Below are 25,452 nucleotides of genomic sequence, written 5' to 3'. Positions count from 1 at the left end.
ATTATTATGATTGCTACACCGTCTGGGATGGGATTTGCTATTATGGAGATGCTTATGACATAAAGTTCGTAACTTTGCTGGTCTGAAGCGGCCATAAGTAGCCAGATAGATGGTAGATGAATGACACATCTGAACAATATTTTGATGAGGAATCGTGATCAGATTCTTGTTGATGGCGCTATGTGATATCCGCTTTTCTTTGTTGAGAGATATTCGTGACTGCTGTGAGATCTAGCATGGTTGCACAATCTTGATGATCAATCCCCCCTGAACATGATGATGCCGCCGTCCCAGTCCTTCAACTCTCCAACATTGGCCCTGGCCACTTCTACATAGCCAAAACGCTTGTAAAATTTGTCGAGCCCACGCAATCCCACCAGCCAAGTGGGAACTCCTGCACGATCGGCCGCCTCCAGGCCATGCTGAAGGAGCAGGGAACCATAGCCACTACCTTGGACATGAGGAGAGACCCCAAGGCTAGACAGATACCAAGCTGAACGACGCCGGGGAGAATTGAGTACGTCGGGTTCAATGGTACTGAAAACGCGATCGTAAATACCAAGTCGATGAGAGTCTACGTGGCGAAGGGGAAATATGTAGGAATGTATTTTCAGCGCCGCCAACATAATGGGGGCAACCCAAGCGTCTGGATGAGTCAGTGCTTCGAACGGGTTTTGGTATTCAACGGGCTTGAGTGGATAATGCAATAGTTGGTAGAGATTCAATGAAGAGACTTACGAATTGAGAGCCATCGTTCACGGAAAGATAAGGAGTCGTCCGGCATATGCCACCAAGTGAATCCCACAGTCCTGCCTCTAGCATCATCTAGCATAGTGAGAACGTAGCCGGGCGTCCAGTAGCGCATACGAAAGCGCCGAGTAACCCACTCACGAAAGGGGGTTGAGTCGGTGTGACGGCTTGGGAACATGAAGTCGAGCAGAGTTTCTTTGTCGAAGCTCTGCATATAGAGATCTGTAGCCACAGTGAGATCGGCGGTGGTGCCGGGGCGGATGTGATGGGGCATCTCTGTGGATGTCATATGCTTGGATGGCCCTTGAAGGTGAGTGAGCTTTGACTCCAGCGATAAGATCCGAGTATCAGTCTGGTATAAAAATAGGTCTCGGATCGGTCTCCGGGGAGTGTTTTGAGATCAACAGCACAAATTCAACCTCTGGACCCGCGTATTGGTAGTTGTATTCGTGTTGAGTTAACGTATGGGGTTTGCTTTGGAGGGATCAATGGACCTAGTCACCAGGTGATTGGTAAACAGCACTCTCCTTTCAGTGAACTTTGGTTTCCGTTAAGCTGAAGGTTTGCACATCAAGTAAATATCAATCGACATTTGCAGCTATTTAGGCAAGGCCTAAGGTGGGGATATTTCTATCAAGCTGCCATAACGGGATTTACGCCGGGTGAGTCAGTAGTTGAGGTTAATTCCGAAAACGCTCGGATTTTGCTCTGACGGAGGACGGAGCAGGGGTCCTCTCGCTTAACCGCCTATTAGGGAGTGTATATGGCATGCTCTCTATTCAGCTTGATGGGTAGGCATCTGACTGATATCGCGGTTTCTTTTTTATAGAAAAAAACCTGCTGGTGTTGCGGGAGATATTCAACGGCTACCTTACCTTAGTAGGCATGCACTAGGTTTTCGTGAGCTTAATTTAGCAACTACTTGCTGAACATCCATGGAAAGATAAGACAGGACTACCTATACCAGCATCTAGAGCGCGAAGGAAGTAGGTACCTTAGTCCGCACCCTGCTGGTAGTGACATCTCGTATCCACCGTGGCAGAGTCAGTTGATTCGTAATCTCGATAGGTCTCTTTCCTGTCTGAGGTAATTGAAGCAAGGTCAGTTCCACTGTCCCCGGATATGGATCGCATCAGTCAAGTGGGAATGGGTCAATATCTAGGGTTTTGAGGGAGGTCATTGTTGGTGCATTAGTAGGCAACTTAGCTGATGTCTGAATGGAAAGGTATTAGCTTGCGCTTAGTAAACAGAAATCCACCAGATCCCAGTGTTTCTTTTATTAGAATGTGATGGGTTCTCGTGTTGTCTGTACGAAAAAGAAAAGGGTCGCATGGTGGCATCTTATCTTTATCAATGTTACCCATGGGGCCAGCGAGGCGGTGATGTCATAAGCATTGGAGTCCCTACCGCAAACAATCGAAGCTGATGCTAGAATGAACTTGAAGAGTTCAGTTTGAAGATGCTTTATAAGAGATTTGATGTGAAGTCGACTCGTGTATGATCGAAATCTGAGGAACTAATTGCTTCAGAAAATCATTCAGCATTGTCACCAAACTTGCTTAGATGGGCATGATTAATTCAGACTAACCCGCAACTCCAACTCCCGTAGCGGATGGCCCGTCCCCTCAAACTACTACACCTAATTCTAAGCGTAAGGTAAGCTTGGCTGCTTGGGTGGCACGTAATGTCCGGGCGCGCTAACCTGCAAATGACATCGCTGTAGATGGGGGATGCATCCACCATGGGCATGACATGGCCATGGCCTCACTGGGCTGAGAGGTAACGGTCTCTCCGGGGAATCGGGAGGGGGGATTTGCAGCGTGACCCGGCATTTCGGACGCATGAGATGTGATTGATGGATGGACGGATTCGCTGTTAGGGGTACCTAATTCCTCTCAGACTTCAAGCAGCGCAGTATGTACTTACCTTACCTTACTTACCTATGTGCTGATTGAGTACCTCAGTACCTAGGTACCTAAGGTTAGTAGTTAATCAATCTACCTCTAGGCCCTGTATCTCTCCCGATTAGTGGGGTTTGAAGGTTAATCATGCCTCTTGAGGAAGCCATCTCTGCAGTCGTCGTCTGGGTTTAATACTTAGGTCGTTACCTAGGGCTGTAGTTGGGCCGTTCCATGATCAATATCCTGTACTGTACTAAGTAAGGGAAGTAAGTGCCAAGGTAGTTTAAACTCTCCGTCCACCAGGCATGTGCTGTCCATGTTCCTGCTTGCTTTGTGGATTTTGGCTCCTGTGTCTTTCCCTTTCAGGTTACTTGCGACATTACACCTTATTTGAAATCATCCCTGAGCTGGCAGGCCCTTGTGCCCCCGCTCTTTCCGCTGTCTGCTTTCTTCTTTAGTTAGGCCCCATTACCTTTTTGTCCAATTTCCAATATTTACCTTATCCTTTCAAATCAACATCTTCAGCCTTCTTCTCACAGCCTTAGGTTCCATCACCATTGCCCCCCTGCAGCGGCTGACTAACCGATTAGACGTCATCCTTGGTTTGGTCCCTGTCAATCTTGACCTTGCACCTGGCACCCGGCGCCCATCTACCAGGTTCGCCATCTAGAGTGCCGTATGTACAACACGGCATAGCGTACAGCGTACAGCTACCTAACCGCCCGCTGTGCTGCGCATTTGCTGTGGTCTCTTTGCAGTGCGTATCTGCAACCACCCCTCGGCCTATTCTGGCTCCAGGCCTGGAAGCATCAAGAGACCCATCGACATCTAATCAACTCTGTGGCCCGGGGGGGCATCATGTTCTCTTCGTACTGAGACTCGACGTCAAATAGCCCTCGTTCCCGGCCTCAATGTCTCGGTTCTCCTCTCTTTCCTTACCATCAGTCTCATTATCAGTATCAGACAACAGTCTCGATCTTGCATCAAGCTCAACAACACGTACACATACACTCACATTTACATCTGCATCTGCATCTTACTCCTGCTCACGGTATACGCCTACCAAACCACTCTGTCTAGGTAGCTCAAATTCTTCCATTACCTCCTTGCTGTCTGACATAATAAAAGTGTAGTCAGCATAAGTCTTTTTTTCTAACGTACACCCACCACACTACCTCCTCAAAGTACAAGCCCATCTTACGGGCTACATATCAGCCACCACGGATCCCAGAAGAAGAACCATTATGTCTCGCTCCGTGTCATCTTCACGGGGCTCTGAGTCTCCAATGGAGCCTGAACGTGCGCACAGAGCCTGTGAAAAGTGTACTCGTACCAAAAAGAAATGTGATAAAGCATTGCCTGCTTGTTCTCGCTGTACGAGGTGTGTAACTGCCCTTGCAACTCGATTTTCCGATCTCCTTTGACTAACTCGCTAGACTTGCAACTACGTGCTCCTATGATTTTATCTACACGGCCCCAACAACCGCTGTTGTGGAACCTGGATATCTTGCAGGATCTACACCTAAAGAAGCATATGGACAGGGTATATTTGACCCTGCTTTTGATGTTTCCAGCTCAATGGTGATGGCGTTACTGTCATCGCGCAACATTCCTTGGCGTGAGGCAACCGAACGCTACTTTGAGACTATGAATCCCTGGTTCTCTGTAGTCCATCCGGAACTCTTTGCCATCCGTACGGACAACCTAGGGTCAGGGGCCAGCTCCAATGCCGATCAAGGACCCCGCGACCCTGCTGTTGCTCTCCTCATCGTTTGCATGCAGCTCGTCTCTCAGTACGATGATGAAGCTGCTGCCGCGAGCACCAACGTTAATGAGGGTAAGGATATGATTGAGATGCCAGCTTATAGGGCTGCCAAACGAGTCCTGAGCGTCTTACGTGGTCTTTCTGCTCCTAGCATTGAACTTGTCCAATGTTCCATCCTGCTGGCACTCTTTGAGTTTGGCCACGGTGATGTAATGCGTGCTTATGTGAGTATTGGAGATGCAAACACCATGGCCATGGTCCTGCGCATCGGCCCTGGAAAGTATATCGAAGCTGAACGAGAGGCCAATATTCCTTATGAAGAGGAAGAACGCCGCTGTGTCTATTGGAGTCTTTTCGTCCTCGATCGTCTCATTCATGTCGATTGTTCTCTCATCCATATGCCACTTCAAGTACCATCCCCAGCCGCCGATGATTTACTGCCAACAAGCAATCTCATCTGGCACAATCAGAATCAATCGCCCACGCGTTCTGTTCAGCGACACCCAGCCAGCGTGGCCCCTTCGGTACCTCTGGGGCCATTCCAAAGAAATTGTCAATGTGCAATGCTTTATACAAGAGCCTATTCTCCGAAACCCCAAGGGAACCCCAATGCCTTGTTAGAGGAGTATGTCGAACTAGATATTGCAACGCGTGCTCTTGTCGAGGCTATGATCATGCAGACTTCTCGTTGGGGAGATTTCTACGAGTGTTTCGCCACTTGTACATGGTAAGACGGACCCTGGGACATGAAGCACAGCCGAATATTGTCTCTTTCCAAAGGTAGTTCTTAAAAAGGAACTGACAATTGACCTAGCCTCCTTCTTTTCCTTTACTGTCGCCAGCTTCGCGCCGCCAACACCATATCCGCTGCAGGACCCTTTTCTCCAACCGCCGATGACATCGCCCCAAAAGCCATCGCCGGTCTTAATTTCACGATCCGTATCATTGCCGACACTACAACCGACTTGAACGACCAACTCGCCCATCGCCCTCACCTTCTCGCCCCCTGCTCACCTGTCACGCCATACTCGGCTTACCACTGCCTCATGGTCCTGAGCCACCTCGAGCATCTAATTCCTGAAGCTGACACAAGATTTCACAACATATTTGCGTCATTGCACTTTTTTGCTAAGAGATGGGGAGTCGCTGGTAAGTTATTAAGCTACTAGCAAGGCGAGCCGTACAGGATCGAGCCATAGAGCAGAAAACGACGTAGTGGAAAGGCATCTGACTCTGTACAGGACAACTTGTCAACAAGGTTGAACTGTTTCTAGCGGACGCCGACGAGACACAATGGTGCTTCATGGATGAATGATGCAACCACGACGAAAGCTATAAACGCACCATGTTTATCACATCATGCCATTCAACCGAAACGACTAGATATTGGGTATTAACTAGGACGAATTGCAAGACCTCTTTGGCAATATTGACAGCTTTTTGAGCTCTTACATCACAACTCCATAAGGCGAGACATTGCTTCATTAGCTTGGCATACCGCGAGGTTTCAATTATTTCTATTCGTTTACAATCGAAGATAAATGCGTATACCAAAGCACATGCACGATCATGGTACACGACACCTCCAACTAGACGGCCGGCTTCTCAGTCTATCGGCGTGGAAGGCAAAATGCTCAAGCATTGCTCCTATAACTTGGAAATCGCTCAACAAATAACACAATCCGTCAAAATAATCGCTCACATGCAAGCATTAGGCGTCTCAACTGTGCCTCAGTCTTTTTGAGATCATGAAGGTTCGATGGATTCAGGATAACCTTTCGTCCTTTACGCATTACGGGGAGTTTCCCACGACCAAAATCAGCAGCATGCCATTGAGGATACATGCTGCGACGAAGGTAGTCCAAACTGCCAGCAGATGTGGAAATGACAGTCGGTCGTGCCGGTATAACGTCATACCGAGAGCACTACAGGCGGTGAACAAGCTCGCAACAACGCCAACAGTAACGCCCGCGTCAACTTCAGCTCTGAGTCTATGTCGACCGGTTGAAATAAGCGTGCCTGCGACGAGGAGGAGCAGGAAAGACACGGCAAAAGAGCTGATCGTACCCCAAAACAAGGTCTTCTCACGGTACAAATGTGCCTGTTGTTGATTGAGGCTGGGAAAGGCATAGTGTGTGGCATATCCAGTCGCGGGGAAGCCATCTGAACTAGCATATCCTGCGTCCTCATCCGACTCGCTGCTGTTGAAGGTCGTGCTGGAGTATTGGTAAGGTGAATGGTTGGCACCAAGTAAAGACTGGCGCTCCCGGTTGTTTTGGCGCTTGAACCAACCCCTTGCCTTCTTCATGGGAGCTTTGAGGACATTCTGCAGGTAGTCGAATCCCGGAAAACTGGTGCTTTCATCTGGGTTTATATAGATAGCATATCCGTCATCATCCGCTGCACATTCACTCCCATCGTCATATTCGTTCCAGTATTTGGCAGGTTCTTCCATCTGCGGTGGAGGTAAGAATTCGAACGTAGGTTGAGCGCGGCTGGTGAGGTGACGATTTGTCGAGTTGAGAGATCCTGAAAGAGATTGGCGTCTATATGACTGAGCTGGGGATTCCGGTGAGCTAGGTTCGCTCAATGCGGGAGCGGCAGCGTTGAGTGTGCATGTGATGTCGTCATAACGTTGTTGTAAGGAGGAAAAGTCACGGCGAGTGAAACTTTTGGGGTCGGAGAGAATGTTCTCATATAGACGAATACCGAGAGTTATAGAACCAGTCCACTTCTGTAAGTGAGTGATCGGTCAGTACGTTCATCTAGATGTCAAACTCACACCAAGCAGTCATGATGACGTACCTTGTATTTTTTTGTGATCTTGCGAAAGGCGACAGTCTGAGCCTTGACGAAGCGCTCGAGGGATTGAATGTCACTGCCACAACGAACCAATTCGCGCTCGTACTTGGTGAAGCGTCTGTGGTGCTTGATGGCAGACTCACCGGCGAGCTGTTCCTGGTTCTTTGATGCCCAACGATTGATGTTCTTGGCGAGGTATTCTATGGGAGGTGTTAGATTTGGCATGTGGTCGCGTGCCACTCGAGACGTGGCGCAGAGCTATAAGTCCATGACATACCTAATCGGCGCGAAATCTCATCTGCTTTGCTTGAAACAAATAACTGCAGTCTTTCATGCTGACGATCGAGCTCCATGTATAAGCCATCCTCGAATCGCGAAAGAGCCTCATCTTTCTGTCCGGGAATGGCCATAGCCGTGGCCTGGTCGCGCGTCGTGTGCATCTTGATCTCATGTTTGATGGAATTGTAGTCGAGGTTATCTACATCAAGAAGCCATTGGTCAGTATACGGGAATTGTTTCGACGGAGAGCATTGAAACCTACGGAGACTCCATTCTGGAACAGACTCTCTTTCGAGATGGTCGCCAAACTTCATGTCTAATCAATGATAACAAAATTCGGCAATCGAGGGAATGGACGTCAACTAAAATGACAGAGAGAGAGAGAGAGAGAGAAGAAGAAGAAGAAAAGAGCGAATGATGATATCACCTATTCTCAGGCTCGCTCTGCTACCTGTCTCTTCCTAATATTCAGGCGATGACAGATGCGAGCCGTAGAGAAAGGTTCACAGGTCTAACTGAATCGAATTGAGCTGAGTTGGAGTTGGAGTCGGAGTCGGCGGCGGAAGAAGCGAGCGGAAGATGCTGCTCAATGCCGAACTGAAAACTTCAAATGAGGAAGGTGGATCTTTGATATCTTTTATACCTACAGAGCAGAAAGTGTTGTAAGTCAAATGCGCAATCCAACACAGTCACGATATTTGATCCTCAAGTGAAACAGAGTATCCGTAACTCACTTGTCTTGTGGGAGGGACAGGGGAAGATGTGAGGAACGAAGATGTCAATTGGAAGCAGGAAATGACGTACCCAAATATGACTCTGAGCAGTAGGCACACCCTGCTTGGCTCGAGACACAGCCCGGTTCGAGATCCAATTTAAAGATTAAAGCTTGTCGTGGTAACGCCCAAAGAGCAATTGGGTGGGGCCAACGGAGTAGACTAGACTCTAACCTGGCCAGGAGCCGGGTTGTTTTAGTCCTTGACCTGAACAGTTTCTGCGGGCGTTGGCGATGCGACGGTTGCTCGAAAGGGACTTTGCAGAAGAGAACTTCGCAAGCAGCAGCAATTGTCTCGCCCACGAAGGATGGGCGAGGACAAAGAAGGATTCGGGGTCTACTGGGCTTCTTATCAGATGCTCCTGTTGACCAAAGTCTCTCTCTGGCTTGTGGCTGGCACAGATAGATGGTGTACGAATGGACAGACAGTAGCCTCGAACTCAATCCTCTGACAAGGATAGTCGCTCGTATTGAGATAAGAGTCTCAGCAGTTTGGGTAGACAAAAAATGTCAAAGGTTCACCACAATCAACGAGCAAGCCAAATGCAACGACCGAAACAGAAATGTTTCTGGGCTATGTACCTAGTAGGTAGGTAATGTTGTCTCAGAGATAGAGACACGGTACGGTCTCTTGGTAAATCTTTTGGTTTATCAGACAGCACAGCACAATTACAGGCAGCCTGATGTCAACCAGAAGAAACCCGCTGCCCTCTTTCGTGAAATTCGTTGAGTCGATGAGCCGATGTTTGTTTGTTTGTTTGTTTGTTTGTGAGCGATCTGGAAAGTTCTAGTAAACGAACGAACGAACAAGCTGGAAGGGAACTGACGGCGAGGTGTGGGAAACTTTGCAAGTTTATATCTTTGAATCAGCCATTCGCTCTCTCTCTCTCTCTCTCTCTCTCTCTCTCTCTCTTTCTTTACCCATGTACCGCCTCTTACCACTCCTGTCGAGTCCATCCACTCAACCTCGTGCTTCGCATGCATCGGTAACGCCCACCCGGACAAGATCCTGGACTTGGCATGATCCATCCATCGTACAAAGCAGAGCGGAGGGAGGGTCCAGTAGCGCATCTCTCTGCAGCGTAGCAGTGCCATAGTGGGCACTGCAGCAGGTTACATTACGTGCTGCAGCGATCCAGAGCGACAACGCCCCTGTTGACCTGACGGATGGGGCGGTGGGTTCACGGGCGGGTGCTGGAGAGAAGGAGGGGGGAGTGGAGTGGAGGGACGGAGGGACGAGGTGAGGGACTGGGCTCGGGAGGGGCCAGAAGGATCAAGCCTCAAGGGTCTTGGGTCCCCGTCCAGACGTTGTGTGTCGTCGTAGCGAACAATTGGAAACCGGATACTTGATAAGACGGAATGCATCTGATAACTAGGTATCGTTGCCATGATCTGGACCTTTTGGCAATAATCTGCAGGGAACCCATCATGCCTCGGCTTAGCAGCATTAAAGTACGGACACTGAAGGAAACACTGAGGGGTAAAGATAACAAACAGCCAGCTATTGTACGATAACGAACATTAGCAAAAGAATGTCTAGGTAATCTTCAGGTGTAGCATTCTATACAGCAAGTACATACAGTATGGTTACCGCGGAGAACTTTGTTATTCTTGCTTGCTAGCGGCCAAGTTAAACTGCGAGGTCGGGCCATGTACAGATGAAGTCTCGGCTCTTGGGCTTCGGCACATCAGAAATTGAGTTTGGTGGAAGAAAACTTGGGAAACGTGGTGGCCACGGCATACAAGCATACGGTATGTGCATGGGTTAGTAGGTAGTACTTGGTCATCCTTTGGGCTACAGGCACGTGATAATCCTTTCTTTCCGTTATTTTACGCATGAATTGCAACAAGCACCTCTGTAACTGTTTACTCGAGCTGTCAAGCATCAGGCCATAAGGTACTAGCCACTACTGTGCAGGATGCTCGAACCTGCGCATCTCTCAAGTAATTGTCCAATCACCTCAACTCAAGTACCTAATAAGTACTAAGGTAAGAGGTCTATCTATCTCTGTCGGTATCAGTATTCTTACACACTGTGCCACCTTATCATCTCACTGTACCTTGGCCAGTCATTATTGCCTACACCCGGCTAATTAAGTTTCTTGTTGATAAGTTCAGTAGGTACCTTTCAGTGAAATTCGAATTAAACATTCATACCTACCTAGTACCTTGGATACAGCCCAATCTTACCGCTATTGTGCCGACCTCCCTTAAACTTTACTCCAGGTAGGCAAGGCACTATAGCAACTCGGTGAATACGGAGCCCAGTTCCTCCCATTACGTACCATCCAATACCGTAACTGATAGGTAAGTTGGCAGGGCACGGGTGAGAACATAACAATGCCTCGTCAAGTTACCTACCTGGATGCGAAACTCTTCACGCCCTTCTTTTCTCATCCATATCATCCGGACGTACATACATATCTTGGTCCGTGAACACGACTTGTCAAGTGGCCGCCGCACGCTGCGTAACCACTCGGGTGAGTCGAGGCCTGGTAGCCACTCATTCATAATTAATTACCTAGTTATGATCGATGGATCTTTGTGCAGAATCAATGGGTTGCCGACACACCTGTCTGTACTGTGCCGTACGGGTATTAGCCGCAGCCGCAGCCGTAGCCGTAGCCGTAGCCACCCTTTTTTTCTTCAGCCAAGTAGGAACCTAGAGGCAATGACAGGTGCTTGAGATGAAAGTAGGTTAGTACCTACACTGCATTGGGCGCATCGAGTATCTGGGCGCTTCTACACCAAGACGTCGCCAGTGCTGAGAATTTTATGCGGAATAACGACATGCAGATTGCAGTAATCAAGAAGAGCACAGTGCAGGACAGCCGAGACTGTAGCATTCGTCAATGATTCCCTCAGTGATGCCACTTTCACTACTACTTGTGTGGTATCGAGTTAGAGCGTGCCTATGCAAGACATCTCCGATCCTCCGGGCATTACCTCAGCGTCGGTAGCGACCAAGTGATGGTTACTAGTCACGCGAGAACTTAAAAAAGAAGTGCCTTTGAGGCGGCTCAAACCCAAAGCTCTCAGCTAATTACACTGCGTAGCAGCCAGCAGTTAGCCTCGACTCGAAAGCTTATTCCATTGCTTGATTCTGGAAAGCATCTACATATGTCCATAGCATGTTCGTCCTCAACCTTGGCCTACCCTACCCTACCCTTACCTTCTCTGGGATATTGTCGTCTTCTTAGCTTGGCTTCGCTTCGCTTCCGCGGCTTGTGGAAACTTGGCTTGGTCCAGCTTTTCCCTATGTGTTGGCGCCAGACAAGGAGTCCAGACAGAACCCATGCATTACGGATATACGCATCCTTGTCTCTGTCATATTATGGATCGTTTTTCGCTCGCATGGACGGTGGCGTGCCCTCGTCATTCCCTCGGTCGAACTTAGTCTTGACCATCATCGTGCAGGTCTAGGGCTTGGATGATTTCGTATGGGGTGCAACATCATTTCAGTATAGGCATTGGCCTGCAGCTAAAACGGTCTGACTGATGATGCGCGACTTCTACGGCTTCTTCAGTGTTCTTCAGCCATGGAGTCCAAGTTTGTTCCGCCATAATGCTTCGCTTAGAAAACATTAGCGCAATACAGTAGTTCCTCCATTCTCCAGACCAGCAAAGACCATGTGCTACCTCTACTGGCTCTGTCGTGTTGACAATAAGGCTTGGCAGGTCCCTCCCAATGGTAGAGCGCCTGTGGGACATGGGGATGACAGTATCCCTGCCAGAATTGATGACTTTTCTTTGGCCGCTGCTGGGGTAAGTAAATAATCACTCCAGATTCCCCTCACGTTTCGACTTGGAGAGGCTTGGCTCTTTTTAAGCCGCCGTTCCAGAGAAAACTTCTCCACCATCAAGGACCAAAAAAAGCCCACCAAACCTAAAAGTCAATTCTATTAGCAAGTCGATTAGCAACTCACCATGAACAACCACAATTCAGTTGCTAGCACAGAAGTTGAATGCTCCGTGATCAGATTGCATTTCTCTCCATGTAAGGGAGGTCCCAAAGAGACCTTCTTCTTCTACAAATTAGAGTATAATGCTTTGGATAAGAAGAATTACAAACAGACATGCAGCTGTGAATGATGGCACTGTGGGCCTGTAACTCATGATACAGACAAAGACACTTGCTTGCAGAGATCGATGCGGATCGCCTTCGAATTTATCCGCCCAAAATACCCAAGTGTCGCTAGTTCAACAATAATCCCCAGGTGCTAGGCCATCCTCTCAGCGTCGCTACCAGTTTGGGCGTGCGTACAGGTGCCTCCAATAGAGACGGCAGAAGACGTTGGTCTTTGGCGCTATTCCTTGAGGCTCAAAGACTGAACATAAGCTAAAACACCATTGAATCCACTTGGGTGTTCCACCTCAGCCCAAGGACTCAACTTTCTCGGACCAACGACAAATTAGCTGCAGGCGGCTGCAAATTCCGTCTCAAGGAACTGCTATCACTTCGGCGTAATGGGGCGACATCGGCTCAAAAGGAGCATCAATCCCTGAAGCAGAGGGAGAAACAGCGCGAATCGTCGGTTCTGCACCACAGGGGCTAGTGAGTCTCCTGCACCGGGAGGGTGTCATGTTGTCAAAAAGAAAAGAAATTTTCTACAACATGCTATTGGTCAAGTCGCATGCAGTCGTTGAAGCTTCTACGTAAATCTCGTGCACATCTGCCGAATTGGGATCTCGGTCTGGACAGATGCATCTTGTTGCACTAGTCCCATCAATACTTCCGAGTGCTGCAACTTCGTCTAAGGACACTTTGGATCTCGCCTGACAAGCCTCCCTTATTAACTTATTGGCGATAGACTTGATCCCGTTACATCGCACCCTGACTCTGCCCCAGTGAGGAGTGAAGGGCCGGCTTGCCAGCCCATCAACTAAGATAGGATAGCCCGCTGGTCAGTTTACGAAGAGTCTGTAGTCTCTGCAAAGGTCCCTCCCAAAGGTACCTGGCCGCTGATGGATTAAGCCTCCAGGGGTACGAACCCATGTATCTATCCACAACCCGTTCTACCGCCCTGGCGATGGGCAGCCTGTGCGCATGAGTTGCATTGCAACGCATCGTATCGCAGAGTTTATGAGATGCAATTCGCAGTCCAAAAACGGTAATAGGTCACGCCCGCACCCGCAAATTCAGTTCTCACATGTACCTATCGAGGCCGGGTAGGACGGCACGCTATACTATGTCTTATATTCACAACGCAGTTGCTAAATGTTCTTTTCATGTGAGTGTCACGTTCTAGATTCTTCATGAATTGGTGGGTACTACCTACATGTAGGTAGTAGGCAGTTGCTGGACTTCTCACCAGGTCCACTTGATTCATGTTTCGCATTGCTGCCCTCTGTTATGACTCAACAGGCCCTGCTACCGCAACTACCTATGACTCGACTATGGCAACTTTATGCTAATTCACCACCCAAAACCGTTACCAGCATTACTTCTCAGGGCCAGATAAGGACCTGTGCTTGTTAGTTTTCGGTTGAATTTTTGCGCAAATCAGACCTGAAATACCTCGTTGAATACCTGTCTGTTATTCACCAGAAACATGAGAGTCTTCTGCTGTACGATTTGGCTTGTAACAGCTCACAGGGTTCAGACATGACTAGACCAGCACGTGAATAAATAGAAGACCCACGATGCAGCGTGATTTTGCATGTATGAGGTTGTTACAAGTATTACTGAGCTATTGCCTGGCTGTCCAAGATGGGAAAGATGTCCAGTGACCGTTTGCCCCATGTGTGAAGCGAAAGCCCCGTTTGATGTCAAACATCTGAGTCAAGGGACATAACAAGCTTATCTAACGACGGTGTAACGACCCCGGAGAACAATGTTTCTAAACCTACCTAATCAACGTGGGGTTCTTGCTCAAACCCTAGGTAATCTGAAGCAGGGCCGGGGGTCCTTTCCATGGCTGAGCATGTGACCTGTTAACCTGGATCCTTCTTGTGATATCTGAGTTGATATTGGTCTTGGGGTCTGAGACGTGACTGTTCTCGAATGAGTTCACCTCAGGGAGCAAGGAAACCTAAGACTTCCGAAGAGAGGATGGCAAAGTGAACCCAGTCCAGAGTTCCCCCAACCTTGGGCCAATTTGCCTAAACATTTTCATCGCCTAGGCTCAGAACATGTGGCCCTTTTTGCACTATCGATCTCCTCCTTTGTGCTGAGAGCAATATGATAACGCCAACTTGGCAGGATTGTTATCAATGAACTAAGTCAGAGTGATCTACGTGACCTATGAACTATCATGAAGGACTAATGTGGAAGGTGGTTGGTTATCTTGGCTGATCGATCCTTATCTTCAAAGTGCTGCTCTATCACTGAAAAGGACAATCTTGCCGGTTCTTATATCTATCTTCCGTACACTGTCTATTCCGACAGCTCAGTGGATAATTAAGTACCATACTCAATAGCACAATCTTGGCAATCGAGGCTGTTCTCATGATCGAATTGAGGATATCACGGAAGCCATGTTGTATATTCCAAATAAACAACTGGGCTCTAGGGTAGCATTCATGTCCTGTCCAGTGTCACAAGACTAAGTCGAGGATACATGGATAAAGGAGATCTAGAAGATTCGGAGGAAAACGGCATGTCAATACCACATGTATGCACGTGATAGTGTGAAAGGTGCTGGTACTGATCTGGGAAGCCCTTGAACATGATTCTGAACGCTCGTTAGGACCTTGAATACGCTTTTAAGCTCTACGAAAGTCGGTCACTCACACTACTCAGAAGAGCAGAGATGTGACCTGGAATAGCAATGTAATGTGTCATAGCAAATCATGAATTTGCATTTCATGATCCGTGGTCTGGGTGTATGTGTAAACTTGTCTATAGAACGCCGATTTCCCCATAAGATGCGCTGTGCAGTCATCTATGATAACTCCTAGTAATAATCGCCAATGCGCTGCCATAATGCGTCGGCATCTAGCCTTGCCAGTCATAAGTGTAGCCCCTAGTGTAAGGAGCCAGAAATATCGTCCATGCATGTCCTCAGATGCATCATACTTCAAAATCCAAGAGACTACCAACTTCCAGGACGCCCACTATCTCTTCGCTTTCCATCACTGCAATGGCAGATTCTCGCTCACATTCCAGATTTTTGTCATTCGGTGACAGTTGCATGTTCTTCAAGATGTCCCGTGCCTGACGGATAGTAGTCTCTGAGGATAGCGAAAGCATCAAAGCCTTGGGTATTGAGGCATCTGGAATCTCCTCCAAACTCTTGTTCAGGTCGTCTCTACTAATCTTTCTTATTGTACCCGGAGAGGCAACTCCATCTTGCACTCTGACCCAACCAGTGACCGAATCGAGGCCAGCACGTAGCAAGTCAAACCCCAGGCTCACCCCCTCTGACTCTGGTGCTATCGGTATATCGTGCCAACTGACTGCTATATCCTTGATGGTCCGAGGTTGTCGAGCTGCAGCACCGATAGCACCACCAGGGTGATTCTTCGCAAAGACAGCCGCAATGCTGGCATTGATCTCCTTGGCTGCCGTAACTGCAATTGCATCACCAAGAGCCAGCGCCACTGTCGTTGATGTGGTGGGAGCAGAAACGCCAAATGAAATCTTCTCAGGTTCTGGAATTGGGGCCGGGAGCAAGATGGTGTTGGGCCGGTGACTGATGAACTCGCATGTTTCCGGGGAAGTGTGCGACGTGAGAAGTATAGTCGGGAGTGACTCATCGATATGAGGCAGCATGATGAGCAGCTCCTGAGTCTTGCCCGAATACGTGATGAACAACAGAGTATCGTTAGGCCCTATGATACCGAGGTCCCCGTGCAAGGCTTCAGTTGGATGAAGAAAGACGGCGTGAATGGCGAGACTTTTGAATGTAGCCACGAGTTTCTGTCCAATGTGTCCTGATTTGCCTACGCCAATAACAACGAGTTTGCCATTCGCCCGTTGCTGCTTGGTGATAGCCTGGACTGACAAGTTGAAACCGTCCCGGGCTACAGAATCTGTTTCATAAAGCCGCGAAAGATTTCTCAAGGCCAATGCCTCTGTATTGAGCACATGGACCCCTTCTCGCAGACGCTGGTCCTTGATTGGAGAGTCACCTCTTAGTTCTCGTTCCAAACTCAGTGGGTCAATGGGTTCACAGAAGGTGTCCCCTGGTGGTGATGAGGATGGTGTAGGAGGGGAGGGAGGAGGTATTGCAAGGCATGAGGAGGCACCAAGCACAACAACTGCACTCGTCTGAACTGGCCCATGGCCAGGTTGCGACAGGCTTGCCATGTCTATAAGGCCCTTGATGTGAGTTGATGGTTCAGAGGTTGAACATGAGCTGAGAGTGTTGGGTGCGGAAAGTCGCTCAGAATTGAGAGGGAGGAACTTTTCCTTCCTTCACCAGGCACAGCGCCTCTTTACTGTAACGTTGGCTGTTTGCTGGTGTTGTGGTTACAATTGCAGGGTCTCTGGTCTTATTCCAAGTTTTCTTGTTGCGACTTGAAAACCCACGAAAGCCTTATCACATGTAGATAGAGGTCTTTTATACACGAACTCCAAGAAACTAGTCGAGTGTTTCTTCAGAGACTGGGTTGAAGAACAAAATTCACTCGACGTCCGGCAGAGAAAATGGGAAATAATAATGTTGAAGAAAAGAAACCACAAACGGTGGGCTGCATATTTAATGAAATTGCTCGATCCCCAGCCAGAGTCATGGATAAAGCTTACGTTTCTGAAAGCGAGATCTGGGGAGGATGCGAGCTTGTATCTGTCCAATTGGTTGTGATCCCCGATTGCGAGCGACTTCAAGAATCCCGATCTAGACATAGTCCCTGGATTGAGTGGATGCGATAGGAGCCCGGCTCTATCCGGAGTACCGAACTGCATGTCAACCTCCCATGGCAGTTCCTTAGATATTTGCTTTAGATCGAGAAGTCCTGCAAGTACAAGAAGACCAGTGGTGTCGCGTTTAGAGTTTTTCAACGTTGGAAAATCCTGGTTTTTTATGAACGTTCCATCATCGATTCTTGAGCCTCGTTATAGAATTGACGATTGATGGCGCAATAGCCGCTCGGTTCAGGTTCTCTTGTTCGGATTGTTGCTCGGCGGGGGGCGGGGCATCGGGACCCTGTCTAGGGAGGAATCAAAAGTCTATGATTCCATGAAGCAGAGCGATGGGCGAACCAGCGCTCGGCTCGGGACCACTCGAAGTGAATGGCGCAAGCGGTGCGATTCAATGCCGTGCTGAATAAAGCAGTTGACCGTAATTATGTACTCGCGCTGGGTATGATGCCTCGATCGGCAAGTCACGCAGGTCGAGTCCCTGAACAAATGTTATCGAGTTTTTGAAACAGTAACGTCGCTGACATCTGCATTGGCGAGTTCCTAGGCGAGTCAAGTTTGGGCTATTCACACGAGAAAAGGGAGAAGAAAGGACGAAATCCGTACTGTGATCTTTAGAGTCGTTGTTCTTGTCCGTACCTACCTAGGTACCTAGGTAATGATATTGGTTACCTTATGCCAGCACGTGGTTGATGAGATCCTTAGCGCTGCTTCCCCCAGCCAGACCTAGGGGTCGATCGTTGCTGTTTTTCTTATCGTTGACGGCTACTTATCATCTTATCAATCAAGATTACCTGTGAACAAGAGTTCCAGCTCATATCGATTGTCATAGTTTCCAATTCAATCTCAACTCTCGGCTATGAATGGAAATGCGTTGATGAGGTAACCCTTGCAGACCAACGTGAGCTACAGGTTACCTGCCTCTGGGCACGAAAAGGACCTGGGCACCTTAGGTATGGCACAGATACACAAGTTACTGAATCGATCACAGTAATTATTTGACCTGAGTGAAAACTGCGACATGCAATCGCCATACCTTTGAGGCTTGTGCAACCATTTGCAGGCTCTCAACGTAACTCTTACAAATTTGGCGGATAGCTGCCCCGAATAGGCCTCTCGAATTGTCAGACAGTTGAGGGCCCATGTTCCTGCAGTGCTATCTCATGCGGACGCTCCTCTTCTGTAAGACATAGATCCCGTTGCAACATGCATCAAATCCGCCTGCATGGCCAATCACATGTGTCTACTGTCTTAAGGATAACACAAAGCTGATGTTGTTGATCAATGTCAAGAGAGAACGTTGATGGCAAGGACTGACAGCATACCCAAGAGGATTTGTGCTGTTCCGTTGCCGCCTGGCCAAGCCATACCTACAACAGGCGCGTTTGAAGTCAAGTGTATCCGTACATACTAACTGCCGTATTCATCAACTCGTTGATGGTCTCCGGGTCCAAGATAACGTGAGTCAGAGAGTCTGGACCCTTAAAAAAGCTACAGCCTAGGTTAGTAGGTAAGCTATCTGCCAAAATCAGAACATTTAAGGTTCACGATAGCTTCTCCAGATCATCCAAAGACATGTTGAAATGATTGAATTCTGGACTGGCCATTGAACAGCAAGGTTTCTCGACCAAAGTATATGCTGTCCAGACCCGATCTTGATGGCCGGATCGGCATTAGTCGAAATGATCATCGCCACGACTGGGGTTCGTGACGGATTCAGATGGATGTCGACTCAAGTTTCAGACACATCTGAAACGTGGGTTCTTGTGCAGCCGCTGATGAGAAAGGTTGATGGCGACTACCGTGGATCCTGTTGCAAGAAAAGGCGAGGGGGGAGTTTGACAATAATTAATTACATTGTCAGCCCTAGCTGCCCAGTAATGATACTAATGTGCCTTGCAAGCCAAGATCCCAACGGGTCTGAATGCAAGCCTCAGGGGCTGAAATAGTTTGGTGGCACATTGTTGCCAACATTCTAACAGCTGCAAAGGATGGAGGCTAGGGAGGTTAACTAAAAAAAAACTATAAAAAAAAAAAAAGACAAAGGACACCCCACCTTAGTAGTCCACCTAGCCAGCGCTTGGCATGTTCTAACGCCGACCAGAGAGGCGCTATAGTGACACTATCGGCGGCTACCTGTATAAACGAAACAATATTCATCAGAGACTATCGAAGTCTGGATCCAGGGTTCATTTTCCCCATCTCTAACGTAATTATTCAATGGCTGCTTTCAGGTCAATGTCGAATTGTCCGTTTCGGGCCACGTAAAAGCCATGACTTTCAGCCACAACCTTGACTATTGGCATTGGGGCGACGCCTGGCGCTGTGAGCAATCTGCGCAAAATGCCGTTTGGCCGCGTGGTAGTGGTAGAAGTAGAGGTTGAATTCCAAGCCGGGCCGTTGTGTGCTGCTTGCAGAAAAGCTTTTGTGTAGCTGCATTCCAAGCCCAACGCTCCAGACACGCAGCTTGGGAGCTTTACCGGCAATGGATTGCGGTATTCTATTAAACTCAAACTGTCTGGAATGCGGGCGCTCGGTCCTTGAAAAGGGTGATCGCCAGATGGACCATTCCAAAGCTGCTGTTACCTTGCCTGTCACGGCAGCAGGGTATGTATGTAGCACCCCTGAATCGTACAGTACAGCATGTATGTACGCGAGCTGTTAGGCTGTCCACTCCTGTCAGCATGTGCGTTCACCTCATTCTGTGGAGGCATGTCTAGCGTCTTGTCCTCCCATGAATCCCATCCGGCCTGTACGGGGACGCCTCATCAAGCCTGGGCCTGACTAGCGATTAGTAGCTAGTGGACTAGGGAGGGGCCCTGGCTGAGTTTTGTTTCCTTCGAGAAATAACTTGTGATTCGCATGCAGCCAAGGGCACAGATAGCTATGTAGACCAGACCCAGATACTCTGTACGTACGTACATACGTGTAATATGCGACGGAAGCCAAGGAGTTAGGATAAGCTGATGTGGAGACGATCGTATCTATCGACACGTCGCCGGACGAGACGAGCGAGGTTCTTGAAAAGAACCATGCCAACTTAGCTGCACAAAACAGCGTGGTTCCCGTTCCGTATGTAGACGGATTTCTTGGGTTGTCGTCACTCTCTTTTACCCTGTCCCGCCCTCAGCCTCCATCCCGTCTATCATCTTTCTCTTTCTTTCTCAGAGCCTACCTCCATCTTTATAGCCTCTAGGCGCCACTCTCCCTTGTATTTTTTTTGTATTTTCATACTCGTATCCTTTCTTGCATGCGTTTTTGTCTTGTATAACCAGTTTACTCCTCTTCCCAATGGGCCTTCACTTAAGCTCTGCCTGGAGCACCCCCAGGGGCTGGAGGCTGATTACAGTAACACTCGTCGCCCTGACCTTGCTGCTTGTTGTACCCCTCCATCGACTCAGCGACGATTCACCGGGCGTTTATGGACATTTGACCAATTATCTCAGCCATGAAGGTGCCGCATACGATGTCGAAGAAGGCTTTGTCGCCAACCTCAACGAGACGACTACCAACCAAATACTGAACGACAAGGAGCCTGCCGAAAAGAACCCATACGATACGGATTCGCCACAATACACAGGCGAGAAAGATAAAGAAGCTTCCGCCAGCGCTGAGAAGCCTGCTGGAGCTCAACACCCAGAGGACGACAAGAAGGCAGAGGATGCAGAGGATGACGGAGCGGTTCTTGAGATTGATCATGGCGACAGCGATACACCCCAAAGCACCGACCAGATCCACAGCGAGGTGCCAAAGGAGACCACGAAACCCGAGAGCAGCGAGACCGAATTGCAGGCTGTACAAAGTGGTGAACCCAAGTCGCAAGAGGATGGAAACAAGCCCGAAGAGGCCGACAAGGAACATCGGCCACAGGATAACACGCAGCCTCAGACCGGCGAGAAAAAACTCCAGGCCGATGAGAAAGCCTCAGGCGACGAGCACAAACCTACACACAGTGAGATTAAGACCGAAGAAAGCGAGAACAAGCATCAGCAGGGCGATGACAAGGCCGAGGACAAGGACAAGGGAGACAAGCAGCCTGATGGTACCAAGCTCTCTGATCAGTCGCAAAACAACAATGACCACAAGAACGAAGACGGCGATAGCGCGGCCAAGACCCAAGTTTATCAAGATAGCGCGACAACCAGCATCGCGAGCGAGTTCATGCCTTCTCAAACGGCAGACTTGGATGTTCCCTCGGGTCCCTTATCAAACTGGACCGGAGTTTGTGATGGCTTTCCCAACACTGATGGTATCATGCTTGTCATGAAAACCGGTGCCACCGAAGCATTTACAAAGCTCCCGGCCCATCTCTTGACGAGTCTGCAGTGTCTGGATGACTATCTTCTCTTTTCTGATCTGGTGAGTAAACATAGCATTCTTCTCCCACAAAGGGGGGCGCAAGGGGGCTTCTTTTTGGCGCTACCGATGAAATTATATCAAGCCACCGTTCCATAAGGGGTTGCAGCTAACTAATCCGGACAGGACCAACAAATCGACAAGTACCAAATCTACGACGTCCTCAAGGACGTGAAGGATGACGTCAAAAAAGGACGCAAGGAATTTGACCTCTACAAAGCCCAAACTGAATGCCCAATTGCTCAGCAGTACTGCACCGAGAACATGAAGGAAGGCTGGAATCTTGATAAGTACAAGTTCCTCCACATGGTAGAGAAAGCCTGGGAGATGCGTCCCAACAAGGAGTGGTACGTGTTTGCTGAAGCCGACACCTATGTCTTCTGGTCGAATCTCGTGTGGTATCTTCGCAACAGGGTCAATGGCACAGAGACACCGTACGTCGGTAGTGTTGCCATGCTCAAGGGGAAGCCATTCGCCCATGGCGGCAGTGGTTATGTGATCCATGGAGACACCATGAGGAAGATGGTTGAGATTCCTGACTTGGCACACAAGTACGATATGATGGCTACCCATGAATGCTGTGGTGATTACCTCATGTCCCTGGCTGTCATGGAAACCGGCAAGAAGGTCAAACAAGCACACCCAATGTTCAACGGCGAGAAGCCCATGACCCTTCCATTTGGCAACAATCACTGGTGTGAGCCCCTCTTGTCCATGCATCACATGAATCCCGAGGAAGTCAGCGACGCCTGGCATTTCGAGAAGACGCGACAGAAAAAGGTATGCTTGCCAGAAATATGTTGAAGTTTGTAGAGAAGGAAGCTAACCATCAACGTTAGGGGTTCATCCAAATCAGAGAAATGTATCACCAGTTCTGGGCTCCTCAGCTGGAGGCCGAGCACGACGAGTGGGATAACTTGTCTGACGATGTCTGCTATATCGGATTTGGTCCTGAAGCTCAGGGCAAGGCCACTGACCACCAGAAGGGCCGACAAAAGAAGGAAAATGAGAAGAACGCAATTGAGCAACACGCTCACCGATCCAAGGAGCACTGTGCTATGGTCTGCGAGGCTGAAAACCTCGATATTTCGGAAGACGATTATTACAATCTTAAGGACGACAAAGAACGCAACGAGATGATTAGGTCCCGCTACAGTCAGAAGAAGGGCAGCAAGGAGTGGCACGCTGGCCGGCGCTGTTTCCAATGGCGTTACCACAATAACGTGTGCTGCATCGCCAGGAGTTTCAAGAGGGGCAAGCCTCGCAAAGAGCAAAAGCCGGAAGAGAAGTGGACGAGTGGCTGGTTTGTGCAAGGCATCAACGATTGGATCGACGCCAAGGGGGACTGTACACCGAAGTGGAAGGATTAAACAACGACAGCACTCGCCGTGCATTTCTTACTGCTATCAACCGGAGTGGAACAAGATCATGAGTGGTGTTTTGTAATCCCTGTCATGGGATCGGCGTTTAAGGGATTGGGTAATTTGCACCGTGATAAAGGGATATGTGTCTTGGATACAGACGAACATCTTCTCTTTTTATTTATTTTACTCTTTCGGGTATTGGGTCGGCGCATTGTTGCATGAACTGTCAGATTAGAGTAGAGCAGGCCAGAGGAGTAAAGATCAGGTTCACAACTGTTAGACAAAGAGATACGGCGAGAACAGATTCATACCAACAGCTCCTTGTGCACACAACGGCCTCGAAAGTATTATTGGAAGCAAGCTGACAGGTGTATAAAAAGTTAAAAGCATTGCAAAAATGACCTTTCTAGTGACACTGTAAAGTCGACAAAGTTTGATAAATTTCAGTGTTTATGGTATTTTATTTCTTTGTCTCCCTGATCCTAACAATAGCATGCCTGCAAAGTACTACTAGTAAGCTTGAATGACACTCCCTTCGCCTACCTTAGATGTTCCCGATATATTTCATCATACTAATTAGATCATCAGGTGCAAGCTCCCGTATTTCAATGACGAAGCGCGTATGCTGCGAAGAGTGGTCCATGACGTCTCAAATCAACTACAGAGGTAATTATTACCGTAGATCGATACCTAGCAGTTGCCGCTCTAGAGTAATTCCACATATCCGTGTAATCTGTGTAATTTCTGTAAGTAGGCTAGGGGGGGAATAAAACACGGACCCCAAATCGGTGGATCGCCAGCGAATTTTGGTGTAAGCCAAGCCCATCAAGGGCCATGTATTCCCCCCCCCCCCCAAGGGTAGGGAACACAGTCTTGACGGTCTCATTGACCTTGGAGTAACGAAAGGCACGCTCATGATATCAGAAATATTTTCATTACGTCATGTTATGATATGAGGAAGTTCTTTTCCGCACTTTTCCGCACTTTCCTTTTTGGTGCCACCCCTCCTGATGTTTGCTATCCATGATCTGACTTAAATCGCAGTATCCGTTATCCATTATCCAAAATGCCCACTTCTCAAGAGAGAATACACACTGAAATCAAAAGATCTTTAATCGTAACGCTCTTAGAGTTGCCCCAAATAATAAAAATAATAAAAATGAAGCAAATCCAGGGCGTTGTCTTCTTTGGATTTTGCTTTCATCTCGTCATACCCCCATGGGGGTGAATTGTCGTATCATATCGTTTATCTTAGTTTGCTGTCGTCTAGGTTCATCATAATGCACCCTACTTCCCTCCGTGACGTCCACATCGGTGCGGGTTTTTCGGCGACTTCATGTAGCAGTATGGCTTTGCATCCTCTCCTGCGGGCTTGCCAAACACCTCCTTGATGGAGCAGTACTCGTAACCGTCGCCCATCCAGTCTTTGAGGTGACGATGCAGCTCACATCGCGAAATGCCACACTTTCTGCAGTACACCTGGCCCTTGACACGCATCTGTCCCATAGGATCCTCCTTTTCAGGGTGTCGCTCATGTCGGTGGACAAGGGGGCCAGCTCCTCGCCAAGCCCACTCCATGTCGTTTGGTCCAGAGTAACGGCTGGAGAGAGGAACTGTGCCGTGGAGTCGTCGGTGAATTTCGTAGAAGTTGGAGTTTGTGAGGCCGAAGCAAACGCTGTCAATGGGATCAAGGTGATCAAAGATGGTGTAATGTAGCTCAGAGGGAAGATCTAGCAGTGTGTGATCCTTGGGGGGTTGTGGCTGTGTCTGAGGAACTGGTTCATAATCCATTACAGAGTATGAGCGACGAGGAGGAGGCAACTTGGGTCGATGAGGAAGCTGGGCCGCTTTATCCTCGGCCGGTACCTCAGGAGTTGAGTGCTGGTAAGGCGTGGATGGAGGAGGCGACTCATTTTCGGGGATGGGTGCTTGTCGCTCAATGTGAGAAGCGCCCGAGTGCGACCCGGCAACATGGTCGCCTTGGTAGTCAGTCATTGACCAGCCTCTTCTGGGTGCCCTCATCAGTCCCCTCTTTTTGTTGAGCTCCTGCATTCGTTTGGCATGTTCTTCCCTGGTCATTGGTGTTGAAGAGTCAGTCCTGACAGGGCCAGGACGTTTCATCAGAGGCCCATTAGTGCGCTCGTGTGTTGGAGTTCCAGCGGGCGAGAATGCGGGATCAGCCAATAATTGAACCATGGTTGGTTGGCAAAGATGCTGCTGTATATATCCGTTGGGTAAATGCTAAATGGGGGTGAGGTCAAAGCCCGGAAGTGGCGTTGCTAATGGTAGTGCTTTTTGAAGATATTCACAATTGCTGTGATGCAATGTCGTAGGAGACGCGGTGAACTAGGAGGGGAAGTGATCCACTCCAAGAAGTTGTCTCTTATGTTGCGTTGACGATGTTGTACCGGCGTCGGTTGTATGTATATTGGTGAAGAGAGAGCCTCACTAACACGTTCATGAGCAGTTGAAGGGGTGTAAGTTGAAGTTCTGTATTTAAAGAACCAGGCAAAGGCAAATGTGAAAGGAGTGGCGACGTTGGCCGGTTATAAAAACGTTGACGATGGATAGACGACAAGGGCCGGGCAGGTCCTCCAAGACGCCGGTCGGAGTCCGGAGGGTCGGTGGATGGCCGTTGCTTTAAGGTTTGGGGGGGAGGA

General features: G+C 48.8%; 6 protein-coding genes; 2 read left to right on the top strand and 4 right to left on the bottom strand.

Moving 5' to 3' along the window:
- Nucleotides 1–257: 257 nt before the first annotated feature.
- On the bottom strand, nt 258–1,024 carry FFUJ_07518 (uncharacterized protein; the record flags this gene model as incomplete). XM_023577779.1 has 2 exons in its annotated part: nt 258–646; nt 739–1,024. The coding sequence occupies 2 exons, from the start codon at nt 1,022–1,024 to the stop codon at nt 258–260; spliced, it is 675 nt and encodes a 224-aa protein (XP_023430789.1).
- Nucleotides 1,025–3,895: 2,871 nt separating this feature from the next.
- FFUJ_07517 (uncharacterized protein) lies at nt 3,896–5,731 on the top strand (the record flags this gene model as incomplete). XM_023577778.1 has 4 exons in its annotated part: nt 3,896–4,032; nt 4,088–5,143; nt 5,231–5,565; nt 5,658–5,731. The coding sequence occupies 4 exons, from the start codon at nt 3,896–3,898 to the stop codon at nt 5,729–5,731; spliced, it is 1,602 nt and encodes a 533-aa protein (XP_023430788.1).
- A 477-nt stretch (nt 5,732–6,208) lies between these two features.
- FFUJ_07516 (uncharacterized protein) lies at nt 6,209–7,811 on the bottom strand (the record flags this gene model as incomplete). XM_023577777.1 has 4 exons in its annotated part: nt 6,209–7,150; nt 7,222–7,418; nt 7,496–7,696; nt 7,760–7,811. 4 exons carry the CDS (start codon nt 7,809–7,811, stop codon nt 6,209–6,211), a joined length of 1,392 nt encoding a protein of 463 aa, XP_023430787.1.
- Nucleotides 7,812–15,281: 7,470 nt separating this feature from the next.
- FFUJ_07515 (related to arabinose 5-phosphate isomerase) lies at nt 15,282–16,520 on the bottom strand (the record flags this gene model as incomplete). Its single annotated transcript, XM_023577776.1, has 1 exon — nt 15,282–16,520. The coding sequence occupies one exon, from the start codon at nt 16,518–16,520 to the stop codon at nt 15,282–15,284; it is 1,239 nt and encodes a 412-aa protein (XP_023430786.1).
- A 3,843-nt stretch (nt 16,521–20,363) lies between these two features.
- On the top strand, nt 20,364–22,798 carry FFUJ_07514 (uncharacterized protein; the record flags this gene model as incomplete). XM_023577775.1 has 3 exons in its annotated part: nt 20,364–21,431; nt 21,555–22,208; nt 22,268–22,798. The coding sequence occupies 3 exons, from the start codon at nt 20,364–20,366 to the stop codon at nt 22,796–22,798; spliced, it is 2,253 nt and encodes a 750-aa protein (XP_023430785.1).
- A 1,281-nt stretch (nt 22,799–24,079) lies between these two features.
- Nucleotides 24,080–24,988, bottom strand: FFUJ_07513 (uncharacterized protein; the record flags this gene model as incomplete). Its single annotated transcript, XM_023577774.1, has 1 exon — nt 24,080–24,988. The coding sequence occupies one exon, from the start codon at nt 24,986–24,988 to the stop codon at nt 24,080–24,082; it is 909 nt and encodes a 302-aa protein (XP_023430784.1).
- Nucleotides 24,989–25,452: the final 464 nt, after the last annotated feature.

This window comes from Fusarium fujikuroi, chromosome FFUJ_chr05, assembly GCF_900079805.1.
Source record: "Fusarium fujikuroi IMI 58289 draft genome, chromosome FFUJ_chr05".
NCBI classification, from domain to species: domain Eukaryota; kingdom Fungi; phylum Ascomycota; class Sordariomycetes; order Hypocreales; family Nectriaceae; genus Fusarium; species Fusarium fujikuroi.
Note: the sequence above shows the minus strand (reverse complement) of the source record. Positions and strands in the feature narration are given on the sequence as shown.